The sequence below is a fragment of the Trichomycterus rosablanca genome, chromosome 19 (genome assembly GCF_030014385.1).
Source record: "Trichomycterus rosablanca isolate fTriRos1 chromosome 19, fTriRos1.hap1, whole genome shotgun sequence".
Lineage (NCBI taxonomy): Eukaryota > Metazoa > Chordata > Actinopteri > Siluriformes > Trichomycteridae > Trichomycterus > Trichomycterus rosablanca.
The window spans coordinates 25346765-25360886 of NC_086006.1; the positions used below are offsets into that span (position 1 = coordinate 25346765).

Genomic DNA, 14122 nt, shown 5'->3' on the forward strand with positions numbered 1-14122 from the left:
TTTTAGTTTACAACTTTGTTATTTTACCATTAAAATGGTTGATGGAATTTTGGTCATTTTACATTTCAACTGTCAGACTGAAGCAGAAAATATCAGATTAATCAGATTAATCAGACACACATTCATTTCCACAATCCATGTATAATCACAAGGTTTTTGTCTAATTAATCTGATATGTTCAACTGTGTTAAAGTGAAATATTGAAAAAAAATGATTGTAACGACACAGAATTATGGGCCTGATTTTACTTTTATGTTAGTCTAGTGCCACACTACGATGGCGTATTAGGGCCACTGTAAAAACAATATTTTTATGTTTTCATTACGAGAATAAAGGCGTATAAGTTTTCGATTTTGAAACAAAAGTCTAAATGATTTTGAGATTAAAGTCGAAATATTATGGCCAAAGAGTGTTCAGCCGTCGCAGGCTTGTCAGTTCAGAGAAGCTCGGGTCTCAGTACCTGGATCGGCATGCAAGCGCCGAGAGCAGCTTATAATGAGCGTTATTGTGGTTATTCAATAACCCACGATTATTTCTGGGTGCTTGTTTGTGTTGTACACTTCCATCCACATGACATGACGACTAAACCTGTCAATGCAACCATTTACAGCGATGCCGTACGGCTTTAGTTTATCGTATACAAGGCTCGGTTGAAGTACTGCTGACGACGCAGACGCCGAACGCACTGGTGGCACACATTCTTCTAAATAAACCCAGTTTATTGCAAAGCCGTTTCACTGTCCTTATACTAATAACAAACTGGTGCTGATGTGCAGGAGATTGGGGATTTCTTTATTTGTAAAACCGATATGAAAGTATAACAAATCATGAACATCCCTTATTTTAACTCAAGGAGGTTGCTATGGCCATAATATTTCCGCTTTAATCTCGTAATTATTTCGACCTTAATCTAAAACCTAAAACCAAAATTGAAACTTGTACGACTTTATTCTTTAAAATATTTTGACTTTTTTCTCAAAATCGAAACTTATAAAAATATTTTTCTTTAAAGTTGCCCTAACACGCCGTCATAACACACTGTGCACTGGTTAACATTATAACACAACGTCCTGTAACGGTTCAGCCTATTAACACCAACAGTTCTCATCTAACAGAGAGGACATGTACATAAGGGCAGAATGTAGTAAGCTGAAGGTTGCTGGTTCAAGCCCCACCACTGCCAGGTTGCCACTGTTGGGTCCTTGAGCAAGGCCATTAACCCTCAATTGCTTGGACTGTATACTGTAAGCCACTTAGGTTAAAAGCATCTGCTAAATGCCTTTAGCATTAAAGGCATTTAATGACCTTTAACATCAGGTTTTATATGTTTAAAATGTCTAATTTATGATGAATTGATGAAATTACTCTGTTTTTGCTGTGGTTAGCTATAGATGGTGATGTTACTTGTATTAAATTTGCAGCTGATTCATGCAGTAGTAGTACAAACCATTACGTAACCTCAGTGTCATGGATGTGTACATCGTGCCCTCAATAAACACAAAAAATGAGTCTTTTTAAAGAAATACTTTTTATTTTTCATTTACTTTAAGTACATTTACAGCATCGATTCTCAACCCGTTGGTAGGTAGCACGGAACACCACATTCAGAACACCATGGATTTTGTGGACAAGGTGAAGGGCGTCATCATTGAGACGGAGGAAACAATGGTCTCGTATGATGTTACATCCCTCTTCACATGCATTCCGGTTGCTGAGGCAGTGGAGGTGGTCCGTAGGAAACTACAAGGCGACCCCACCCGGAGCACGAGGACCACCCTTACCACGGACCAGGTGTGCACACTCCTAGAACTGTGTCTTCAGTCCACCTACTTCTCGTACAGAGGACAGTTCTACAAACAGAAACATGGGTGTGCTATGGGGTCCCCAGTCTCACCTATTGTTGCAAACCTGTACATGGAGGAAGTGGAAAAGAAGGCACTAAGGACCTACTCAGGGACACCACCGAGTCATTGGTTCAGATATGTGGACGACACCTGGGTGAAAATAAAATCAGAGGAAGTACCACATTTCACGGACCACATCAACTCGGTGGACAAACACATCAAGTTCACAAGGGAGGATGCAAGCGACAACGTTTTAGCCTTCTTAGACTGTGAAATTGCTAGTAAAGATGGGGGACGGTTGAAAGTAAATGTTTACCGCAAACCAACGCACACGGACCAGTACTTAAGGTTTGACTCCCATCATCCTTTGGAGCACAAACTAGGAGTCATCAGGACGCTGCACCACCGGGCGAACAGCATCCCCACAGACACTACGGCCAAGTATAGAGAGAAATCTCATGTCAAGAAGGCCCTGGGTGAATGTGGTTATCCCAACTGGGCATTCGTAAAAGCGGGAAAAATGCCCAAACACAGCTCCAGTGGATCGAAGGGAGGAGAAGAACAACCGCGGTCTAAGCGCAAACCAGTGGTGATGCCGTATGTGGTGGGAGTATCGGAACAATTAAGACGGATATTCTCCAAACACCGTGTTTCAGTTGCTTTCAAACCCCAGAACACGCTACGCCAGAAATTAGTTCACCCTAAGGACCGGGTTCCTCGACACAAACAGAGTAACGTAGTGTATGCTGTTAGGTGCCGGGAGGATTGTCGGGAACTGTACATCGGGGAAACTAAACAGCCACTGGCGAAACGGATGGCCCAACATAGAAGATCGACCTCTTCTGGCCAGGACTCTGCGGTTTACACCCACCTGCAAGCCAGCGGCCACTCATTTAATGATGAAGATGTGCAGATCCTTGACAAGGAGGAACGCTGGTTTGAACGTGGAGTCAAAGAGGCGATTTACGTGAAGAGGGAACAACCATCTCTGAGAGTACATCTCTCACCACCATCTCTCACCATCATACAACGCCGTAATTGGAGCTTTACCCCAATCATGTGTGAAAGACACACATGGCCATTGTAATTAATGGTCATTGTGAATTTCATATGGACCTGATCACCAGTTCCATTGTTATGCAGTGGGCAGTGATCGGTCGTTATGCAAATCAACTGCATATAAGGTTGGGGTTATTCACCACCAGCTCAGACTGAAGAAGTCATTCGGATTGAGTGACGAAACGTATCTCTACAACAAACTTGTGTCCAGATGAACTGATTCAACTTTGTGGATTTGTGTGCCTGGATTATTGAGCATGCATCAACAGATACATTTATGCATGTGCTTTTTATAAGCCATACGTCAACCTTTATCTGAACCTTTTATATAGGATTAAGAACGTCACTCTTCTGCCAGTTTAGGAGAAACTTTTAATTTGATGATATGTAGATTTTAGCAAAATCTGCATTCCGTTCAAGTAACAAATAAAACAAAACTTGCTAAATAATTTGTTTGTATTTAATAAAGGAACAAAAAAGTGCTGAAAGATGGAAAGAACAGAAGAAAACACTTTAAAAAGCAGCACGTGTGGAAGTTGATGCTGCAGTAGAAATCTTCTGAATCTGAATCAAACTGAATCATCTATATTGGAATCAAATAGAAATCCTCTGAATCAGAATCAAATAGAAATCCTCTGAATCAATATCAGAAGTCTCTCGCTCCTCCTGCTCAGTGTCATTTAAATGTGTCTCACAGCAGCTACTGTTGGAGCCACACAGCTCCAGGGACCCAGGTTTGATCCTTAATTCTGGTCACTTCTGTATTTTCTCCTGATAGTCCAATGTCCAAGAAACATGTCAGTAGGTGGATTAGCTCCTCTCAGATATCCACAGGTATGAGTGAACAGGACAAATAATGAATAAATAAATTCATAAGAGACTGCAGCAGGTGCTTTTATTTCATTTATTCAGTAATAATAATAATTTGGATTATATTAATAATTTGGGTTATAATAATAATTCGCTGCTGGTGGTGTCCACATGTTTCTCCTCTCCCAATGACGGCCTCCATATCTCCAGGTGTTCCTCTCATCCATCCTATAATTTCTCCACACAGGTTCTGGTGGGTGCTGGCCATATTGGTACCAGTCTTGTCTATACCAGCTTCTTCCTCCATAGGCATTTCTCACCACCTCTGAATAGGCGGCTTCTCTTCGTCCTCCTGCTCTTTCATGACCTTCAGCAGATCTTCTCTGTTCTTCTGCCTTACCATCAGCTGCAGCTCCTCCGTGAGGCTCTTTATTCTCCACAATCTGTTCCACTGTGGTAGACAAACAGAGAAGCAGCAGCAGTTTCATAACAAGGAATCCAATCCAGAGGGTTCAAATCACATGAATACACATCAAGCACAGCTGAACTGTCTTGTGGAGAAAGTTCTACTGTCCACCTGCCGAAAACACGCAGACGGTGGATTGGCTGATTTAAATTAGCACTAGGTGTTCTACTGTGGCCCATGTTTGTTTTTCTTTCTGACGTTTTACCTTCTTCCTTCTTCTTGTAATTAATTTTTCGTCCTTTTCCTCTTGTTCCTCTCCTCCTCCAGTTTTTGGGTTTTCCACCCCCATCTTTATCCACTAACTTCATTGTGGGTTCTTTTTCTGGAATGGTTTTAAATAATAATAACGTTATTATTTAATTAGCAGCAGCTGATGTTCCTGATTATCATGATCTACTGATCATAACTCACCCTGATGTTGGTCTTTTTCGGATTCCTCTTTTTCTTTCTTCTTGTAATTGATTTTCCGGCCATGCCCCCGTGTTCCTCTCCTCCTTTTCATTGTTAGGGTTCCCTCCCCTCCATCATTCAGGAGCTCATCTTTCTTAATGTCCTTCTCTTCATCTTTAATCACTGAAAATTAAAAGCAGAAGATCAACCTGATTATCATTGTTATATTGTCCAGGTGAACAGGTATCTGCTCTTCAGCTTCCACCTGAACTTCAGCTTCCATCAGCAGCTCATTTCCTGCTTTCATTTAGAAAAGATCAGTAATTATCTGGCCGTTCTTCTTCTAAAATGAGATGTTTCGTTTTCATGTCTTACTCAGAATCTGCTGGTTTATCTTCTCCATCTCGTCCACTTCATTCTGCTGCTTTGTTACTTTCAGCTCGATCTCATCCAGGACGAGGTTCAGTATCTGTTCGACCTCAGCTCTAATGTCGTTTTCATCTTCCACCACATTCTTCACCTCCACCACCATTTCTGCTTTAAACATCCAACCAATAGAATTATGAGCTGGATCATTAGCAGAACATCTGGTGCTTTGTAGCAGCTACTATCCATGTTTTTACTCACCAAGCCCTTCATCCATGCTGGCTTCACTCTTATTGAGGAGAAACTTCTTCACGTCCTCAGCAGTCTCAACTGCTTCATCCATAACTTCAGGAACCTTCTCTCCTGCTTTAACATGAAGAAATAATCAGAACTGCTCGACTGCTCTGCTGGATCTTTATCACAGTATCTGATATTAGGTGGCTTCACTTACCCAGAAGCTGCTCTCCAGATCCATCCAGATCATCCAGCATGTTCTCCATGACGTTTTCAGTTTTATTAAGGAGAAACTTCTTCACGTTCTCAGCCGTTTCAGCCTCAACTGCTTCATCCATTACTTGCATGTTGGCTTCATTCTCATTAAGGAGGAACTTCTTCACGTCTTCAGCCGTTTCCATCTCAACGTCTTCATCCATAACTTCTGGAACCTTCTCTCCTGCTTTAACATGAAGAAATAATCAGAACTGCTCGACTGCTCTGCTGGATCTTTATCACAGTAGCTGATATTAGGTGGCTTCACTTACCCAGAAGCTGCTCTCCAGATCTATCCAGATCATCCAGCATGTTCTCCATGACGTTTTCAGTTTTATTAAGGAGAAACTTCTTCACGTTCTCAGCCGTTTCAGCCTCAACTGCTTCATCCATTACTTGCATGTTGGCTTCATTCTCATTACGGAGGAACTTCTTCACGTCTTCAGCCGTTTCCATCTCAACGTCTTCATCCATAACTTCTGGAACCTTTTCTCTTGCTTAAACATGAAGAAATATGCAGAACTGCTCGACTGCTCTGCTGGATCTCCATCACAGTATCTGATATTAGGTGGCTTCACTTACCCAGAAGCTGCTCTCCAGATCCATCCAGATCATCCAGCATGTTCTCCATGACGTTTTCAGTTTTATTAAGGAGAAACTTCTTCACGTTCTCAGCCGTTTCAGCCTCAACTGCTTCATCCATTACTTGCATGTTGGCTTCATTCTCATTAAGGAGGAACTTCTTCACGTCTTCAGCCGTTTCCATCTCAACGTCTTCATCCATAACTTCTGGAACCTTCTCTCCTGCTTTAACATGAAGAAATAATCAGAACTGCTCGACTGCTCTGCTGGATCTCCATCACAGTATCTGATATTAGGTGGCTTCACTTACTCAGAAGCTGCTCTCCAGATCCATCCAGATCATCCAGCATGTTCTCCATGAGGTTTTCAGTCTCAGCTTCTGCATCTTGTACATTCAGAAGCTCAATCTTTTCCTCTGTCTTTTCCAGGAGAACGTTCACCAAATCTTTAACAAGTGCAAATCCACCTTCTGCATCCATCTCCTCTGTGATCGGATCTCCTACTTGAACAAGAAGAAATATTGAGAACTTCATATCTTTTGGGCCTCTGTTAAAACAGCATGTTTTTGTTTACTTACCCAGAAGCTTGTTGCTCGGTGTCTCCACATCATCCGTCATGTTTTCCTTAAGCTCTGTGATGGCCTCAATCTCAGCTTCTGTATCCTTCATCTTTAGGAGCTCAATCTGTTCCTCAGTTTTATCTTGGAGGAAGTTCATAAGCTCTCTAATATCCTCATCCTCAGTCCCTGTGTTTAGGTCCATCACTTCCAAGGTCTCATTTCCTGCTTGACAATAAAAAACAGAGTTCTTTATTTCTCCAGGTGGTGTTTTAATAACCACTTTTACCCTGTGCCCAGCCGTGTTGGTACCATGTGACCTGATCCAGGTTTACTTTACTCACCTAGAAGACGCTCGGCACCAGCCTCATTCTCATCCAGTGGGAAGTTCCCGACATCTTCAGCAGCTCTATCCTCATCCAGCATGAAGTTGCTGAGATCTTCAGTAGCTCGTTCTTCAGCTGCTGTATCAGTTCCATCTAGGATTTGATCTGGAGCTTTAAAATGAACTTCATGATGGTTTCCAGCATCACACCACCCTGTTATTGTTGATGTTTCTATTATAGGACCCTCCCCGTCCTGTTCAAGTGGTTTCATCTACTCACTCTGCTGCTGGCTGATGATCTTCTCAGCTCCATCCAGCCTGCAGCTCATCAAATCCTCTCCATCTGCAGGATCAGGTTCAGGTTTCTCCACCAGAGCCATGAGCACTTCAGCACCATCTCCATGGTCCATGTTTGATGGCCTCGGTGTTACACTGCTCTGTCCTGCCTCTCCATCACCCTCCACCTTCTTCTTTTTCTTAAAAATCCTCCTCCAGTTTTTACCCGTCCATTTCTTTCCACGTTTGCTTTTTTTCTGGGTCTCAGGTCCGTCCTCTTCAGGGTCGCCATCCGGCCGTTCCCGGGTCTTTGGACGGAACTTCGACAAAAACCACAGCAGACAAGACATTTTTTCACCTGCTCTCTTCCACGCCCAAACTCACACTGAGCTGAAATGCTCCGGTGCTCAGACTTACCTGCTGCAGAACCATTATGACATCACACAGTTCTATACATCGTCACATCAGTGACCCCCCCCCCCCCCACCCACCTCCCCCCCACACCCACCTCTCCACTCTCACTGCTCACCCCTCACACACCTCTCCACTCTTTATTTTAACCACCCACTTTATCCTGGTCAGGGTTGCGGTGGGTCCGGTTTACTCCCAGTAACAATGGGTGTGAGACTCGAATATTTGGACAGTGTGTCTGCCAATCATCACAGGGCTTCAGACAATACCCCTCAACCCAGGAGACACAGCCAATCATGCCAACTGACAGCCAATTTTTACCTGTTAAAACATTTTAGTTTACAACTTTGTTATTTTACCATTAAAATGGTTGATGGAATTTTGGTCATTTTACATTTCAACTGTCAGACTGAAGCAGAAAATATCAGATTAATCAGATTAATCAGACACACATTCATTTCCACAATCCATGTATAATCACAAGGTTTTTGTCTAATTAATCTGATATGTTCAACTGTGTTAAAGTGAAATATTGAAAAATAATGATTGTAACGACACAGAATTATGGGCCTGATTTTACTTTTATGTTAGTCTAGTGCCACACTACGATGGCGTATTAGGGCCACTGTAAAAACAATATTTTTATGTTTTCATTACGAGAATAAAGGCGTATAAGTTTCTATTTTGAAACAAAAGTCTAAATGATTTTGAGATTAAAGTCGAAATATTATGGCCAAAGAGTGTTCAGCCGTCGCAGGCTTGTCAGTTCAGAGAAGCTCGGGTCTCAGTACCTGGATCGGCATGCAAGCGCCGAGAGCAGCTTATAATGAGCGTTATTGTGGTTATTCAATAACCCACGATTATTTCTGGGTGCTTGTTTGTGTTGTACACTTCCATCCACATGACATGACGACTAAACCTGTCAATGCAACCATTTACAGCGATGCCGTACGGCTTTAGTTTATCGTATACAAGGCTCGGTTGAAGTACTGCTGACGACGCAGACGCCGAACGCACTGGTGGCACACATTCTTCTAAATAAACCCAGTTTATTGCAAAGCCGTTTCACTGTCCTTATACTAATAACAAACTGGTGCTGATGTGCAGGAGATTGGGGATTTCTTTATTTGTGAAACCGATATGAAAGTATAACAAATCATGAACATCCCTTATTTTAACTCAAGGAGGTTGCTATGGCCATAATATTTCCACTTTAATCTCGTAATTATTTCGACCTTAATCTCGTAATTATTTCAACTTTAATCTCGTAATCATTTCGACTTTAATCTCAAAATTGAAACTTGTACAACTTTATTCTTAAAAATATTTTGACTTTTTTCCTCAAAATCGAAACTTATAAAAATATTTTTCTTTAAAGTTGCCCTAACACGCCGTCATGACACACTGTGCACTGGTTAACATTATAACAGAACGTCCTGTAACAGTTCAGCCTATTAACACCAACAGTTCTCATCTAACAGTTCTCCACTTGGCGGATCCAAGATGGCGGCGCGTTAACACGCAGCGGCCGCTCTGGGGTCGAAAAACGGTGTTTTTTTGTTGTTTTCAGAAAAAGTTTGTAAGTTTGTTTAGGACAGTTTTGTTTATAAACGTATGGAAACCACTTTTGACTCAGTTTACAACCGCCAAACACTGCTACAACTGAGGAAACAGTCAGAAACTAACCTGCGGGATGATCTGCGGCGAACTCTGCATGGACTCTGCCTACTTCGCGAACCAGGCCTACAGTCCTCGGTGTTACCTGAAGCAGGTGACCGGGGGAGGGGGCGCCGCAAGCGGTGCTCGAGGAAGCAGAAGCGTGGAAAGCGAGCCGGGGTCCGTGCTAGGCTAAAAGCTAACCCAAGCCGGCCGGCTCTACCATCGTTATTCCTCGCAAATGCATGCTCTCTGGAGAATAAACTGGACTGTATCAGACTTCAGCGAACGACCCAATGTGAGTACAGAGACTGTTGTGTTTTAATTTTCACTGAAACATGGCTTAGCGACAACATTCCAGACAGTGCCATTCAGCTAGACGGGCTGGCATCGTATCGCGCCGATAGAAATGCAGCTCAGTCCGGTAAAACACGAGGAGGAGGCGTTTGTGTTTACATTAACACCGAATGGTGCAAGGACTCTGTGCTTGTTGTGGCGTACTGTTCTCCGATGGTGGAATTTGCTATTGTTAGATGCAGACCTTTTTATTTACCACGGGAATTCACCAGCGTGCTTATTGTCGCGGTGTATCTCCCACCCAGCGCGAACGCGAAGGAAGCATTAAGCGAACTCTACAGAGCCATCAGCGAACTACAGACCATTCATCCAGACGGACTGTTTATTATCGCTGGGGATTTTAATCATGCAAATCTCAAGTCTGTTCTCCCTAAATTCCATCAGAATGTGGACTTTGCTACGAGAGGAGCGAACACGCTGGATAATGTTTACACTAACATTGCCGGTGCGTACCGGGCGGAGCCCCGCCCCCACCTCGGATACTCAGACCACATCTCTGTAATGCTAATCCCAGCATACAGAGCACTCATCAGGCGCTCCAGACCTGTACAGAAACAGGTGAAAACCTGGCCAGAAGGATCCATCTCTGCTCTTCAGGACTGTTTTGAGTGCACTGACTGGGACATGTTTAGGGAGGCTGCAACATACGGCGATTACACTGATCTAGAGGAGTACACGACTTCAGTGACCTGCTACATCAGCAAGTGCATTGAGGACGTCACTACCACTAGAACCATCACTTCCAGACCCAACCAGAAGCTGTGGATGACTCCAGAGGTGCGTGCACTGCTGAGGGCCCGAGACTCCGCTTTTAAAGCAGGTGACCAGCCGGCTCTGAGAACAGCGAGAGCCAGACTGTCCCGGGCGATCCGAGAAGCAAAGCGCGCACACGGCCAGAACATCCACAGCCACTTCCAGAACAGCGGTGACACACGGCGCTTGTGGCAGGGCATCCAGGCCATCACCAACTACAGGACGACTCCACCCGTCTGTGACAGTGATGCCTCCCTTCCAGATGCGCTGAATGACTTCTACGCTCGGTTCGAGGCACAGAACAACATGTTGGCGAGGAAGATGATCCCACCTTGTGATGACCAGGTGCTTCGTCTCACCACAGCGGACGTGAGGAGAACTCTGCACAGAGTCAACCCACGGAAGGCTTCTGGACCAGACAACATTCCTGGCCGAGTGCTCAAGGGATGTGCAGACCAGCTGGCAGATGTATTCACTGACATCTTCAACATCTCCCTGAGCAGCGCCATCGTTCCAACGTGCCTCAAGACGACCACCATCGTACCCGTGCCAAAGAAGTCATCTGTGTCATGCTTCAACGACTATCGTCCCGTAGCACTCACGCCTATCATCACGAAGTGCTTCGAGAAACTAGTCATGAGGCATATTAAGACACTACTGCCTCCCACCATGGACCCACTGCAGTTTGCGTACCGTCCTAACCGCTCAACGGACGACGCCATATCCACCACACTTCACCTGGCTTCTACACACCTGGACAGAAAGAACACTTACGTCAGGATGCTGTTCATAGACTTTAGCTCAGCATTCAACACCATCATTCCTCAGCATCTAATTGGAAAGCTGAGCACGCTGGGCCTGAACACCTCTCTCTGCAACTGGATCCTGGACTTCTTGACTGAGAGACCTCAGTCCGTCCGGATCGGTAAGAACACCTCCAGCACCACCACACTGAGCACCGGCGCTCCCCAAGGCTGTGTGCTCAGTCCACTGCTGTTTACTCTGCTTACGCACGACTGTACAGCTATGCACAGCTCGAATTCCATCGTTAAGTTTGCAGACGACACAACTGTGGTGGGACTCATCAGCAACAACGATGAGTCAGCGTACAGAGAGGAGGTACAACATCTAACGGACTGGTGCCAAGTCAACAACCTGTCTCTGAACGTGGATAAAACCAAAGAGATGGTCATTGACTTTAGAAAGACACTAAGGGACCACTCCCCACTGCACATCGACGGCTCATCTGTTGAGATCGTCAAGAGCACCAAATTTCTCGGTGTTCATCTGGAGGAGAATCTCACCTGGACCCTTAACACCAGTTCCATCACCAAGAAAGCCCAGCAGCGTCTCTACTTTTTGAGAAGACTGAGGAAAGCTCATCTGCCACCCCCCATTCTCACCACGTTCTACAGAGGAACAATCGAGAGCATCCTGAGCGGCTGCATCACTGTCTGGTTCGGAAATTGTACTGCGTCGGTCCGCAGGACTCTCCAGCGAGTAGTGAGGACAGCTGAAAAGATCATCGGGGTCGCTCTTCCATCTCTCACGGACATTTTTAACACCCGCTGCATCCGCAAAGCTCTCAGCATTGTGGACGATCCCACCCATCCATCACATGGACTTTTTACTCTGCTCCCGTCTGGGAGACGATACCGCAGCATCCGGACTAACACAACCAGACTGTGTAACAGTTTTATCCCTCAAGCAATCAGACTCCTCAATTCAGTACTATAACAATTTCCTCTGGAAATTTTCTGCTGCCACACACTAAACTGTATTGACTGTTACTTGCATTTTTGACTATGTTACTTGCATTTTTGACTGTTACTTGCATTTTTGCACACCTCCTGGAAATGCACAATAATTTCTGCACCTTACTTGTATTTTGCACCATATTTACTTTTTAGGCACCTTATCTGCAATGCCAATTTTACGCTGCTAATGTACAACATGTCACTACCTCATGAACCATTGTACCATCTATTCACCATCATGTACTAACACTTGTCTTTAGTCCTGTCTTCTAAGTACTTGTTTAGATTAGGGATAATTAGGAATATCTTTTGTAGTTATTTATTATAGGATTTTTTGTATTATTGTTGTATTTGCACTGTTTTGTATTGTCTTGCACTTTTTGTACCGTGTTACACCGTGATCCTAGAGGAACGCTGTTTCGTTTCAATATGTACTTGTATGTAGCTGAAATGACAATAAAACCTCTCTGACTCTGACTCTGACTAACAGAGAGGACATGTACATAAGGGCAGAATGTAGTAAGCAGAAGGTTGCTGGTTCAAGCCCCACCGCTGCCAGGTTGCCACTGTTGGGTCCTTGAGCAAGGCCATTAACCCTCAATTGCTTGGACTGTATACTGTAAGCCACTTAGGATAAAAGCATCTGCTAAATGCCAAAAATGTCAATACATAACAGGGTAACCATTTAAATAGTTTCTACACCTTTAACATCAGGTTTTATATGTTTAAAATGTCTAATTTATGATGAATTGATGAAATTACTCTGTTTTTGCTGTGGTTAGCTATAGATGGTGATGTTACTTGTATTAAATTTGCAGCTGATTCATGCAGTAGTAGTACAAACCATTACGTAACCTCAGTGTCATGGATGTGTACATCGTGCCCTCAATAAACACAAAAAACTTTTTATTTTTCATTTACTTTAAGTACATTTACAGCATCGATTCTCAACCCGTTGGTAGGTAGCACGGAACACCACATTCAGAACACCATGGATTTTGTGGACAAGGTGAAGGGCGTCATCATTGAGACGGAGGAAACAATGGTCTCGTATGATGTTACATCCCTCTTCACATGCATTCCGGTTGCTGAGGCAGTGGAGGTGGTCCGTAGGAAACTACAAGGCGACCCCACCCGGAGCACGAGGACCACCCTTACCACGGACCAGGTGTGCACACTCCTAGAACTGTGTCTTCAGTCCACCTACTTCTCGTACAGAGGACAGTTCTACAAACAGAAACATGGGTGTGCTATGGGGTCCCCAGTCTCACCTATTGTTGCAAACCTGTACATGGAGGAAGTGGAAAAGAAGGCACTAAGGACCTACTCAGGGACACCACCGAGTCATTGGTTCAGATATGTGGACGACACCTGGGTTAAAATAAAATCAGAGGAAGTACCACATTTCACGGACCACATCAACTCGGTGGACAAACACATCAAGTTCACAAGGGAGGATGCAAGCGACAACGTTTTAGCCTTCTTAGACTGTGAAATTGCTAGTAAAGATGGGGGACGGTTGAAAGTAAATGTTTACCGCAAACCAACGCACACAGACCAGTACTTAAGGTTTGACTCCCATCATCCTTTGGAGCACAAACTAGGAGTCATCAGGACGCTGCACCACCGGGCGAACAGCATCCCCACAGACACTACGGCCAAGTATAGAGAGAAATCTCATGTCAAGAAGGCCCTGGGTGAATGTGGTTATCCCAACTGGGCATTCGTAAAAGTGGGAAAAATGCCCAAACACAGCTCCAGTGGATCGAAGGGAGGAGAAGAACAACCGCGGTCTAAGCGCAAACCAGTGGTGATTCCGTATGTGGTGGGAGTATCGGAACAATTAAGACGGATATTCTCCAAACACCGTGTTTCAGTTGCTTTCAAACCCCAGAACACGCTACGCCAGAAATTAGTTCACCCTAAGGACCGGGTTCCTCGACACAAACAGAGTAACGTAGTGTATGCTGTTAGGTGCCGGGAGGATTGTCGGGAACTGTACATCGGGGAAACTAAACAGCCACT

General features: G+C 44.3%; 1 protein-coding gene across 1 annotated transcript; it reads right to left on the minus strand.

The window, feature by feature from the left end:
* Positions 1-3793: 3793 nt before the first annotated feature.
* On the minus strand, positions 3794-7595 carry LOC134333925 (transcription factor TFIIIB component B'' homolog). Its single transcript, XM_063016091.1, has 13 exons — positions 7581-7595; positions 7168-7483; positions 6907-7053; positions 6584-6790; positions 6317-6505; positions 6007-6231; positions 5697-5921; positions 5387-5611; positions 5197-5301; positions 4945-5106; positions 4591-4752; positions 4385-4501; positions 3794-4164 (listed from the first exon to the last, which is right to left on the minus strand). Exons 1-13 carry the CDS (start codon positions 7593-7595, stop codon positions 3839-3841), a joined length of 2421 nt encoding a protein of 806 aa, XP_062872161.1. The 3' UTR covers positions 3794-3838.
* Positions 7596-14122: the final 6527 nt, after the last annotated feature.

Bases quoted from the DNA above. Each gene is read 5' to 3' on its own strand.
- LOC134333925 (XM_063016091.1), bottom strand. The intron at 5,302-5,386 runs GTAAGTGAAGCC...TTCATGTTAAAG, and splicing joins ATCTGGAGAGCAGCTTCTGG to CAGGAGAGAAGGTTCCTGAA. The intron at 4,753-4,944 runs GTAAGACATGAA...TTTAATTTTCAG, and splicing joins GATAAACCAGCAGATTCTGA to TGATTAAAGATGAAGAGAAG.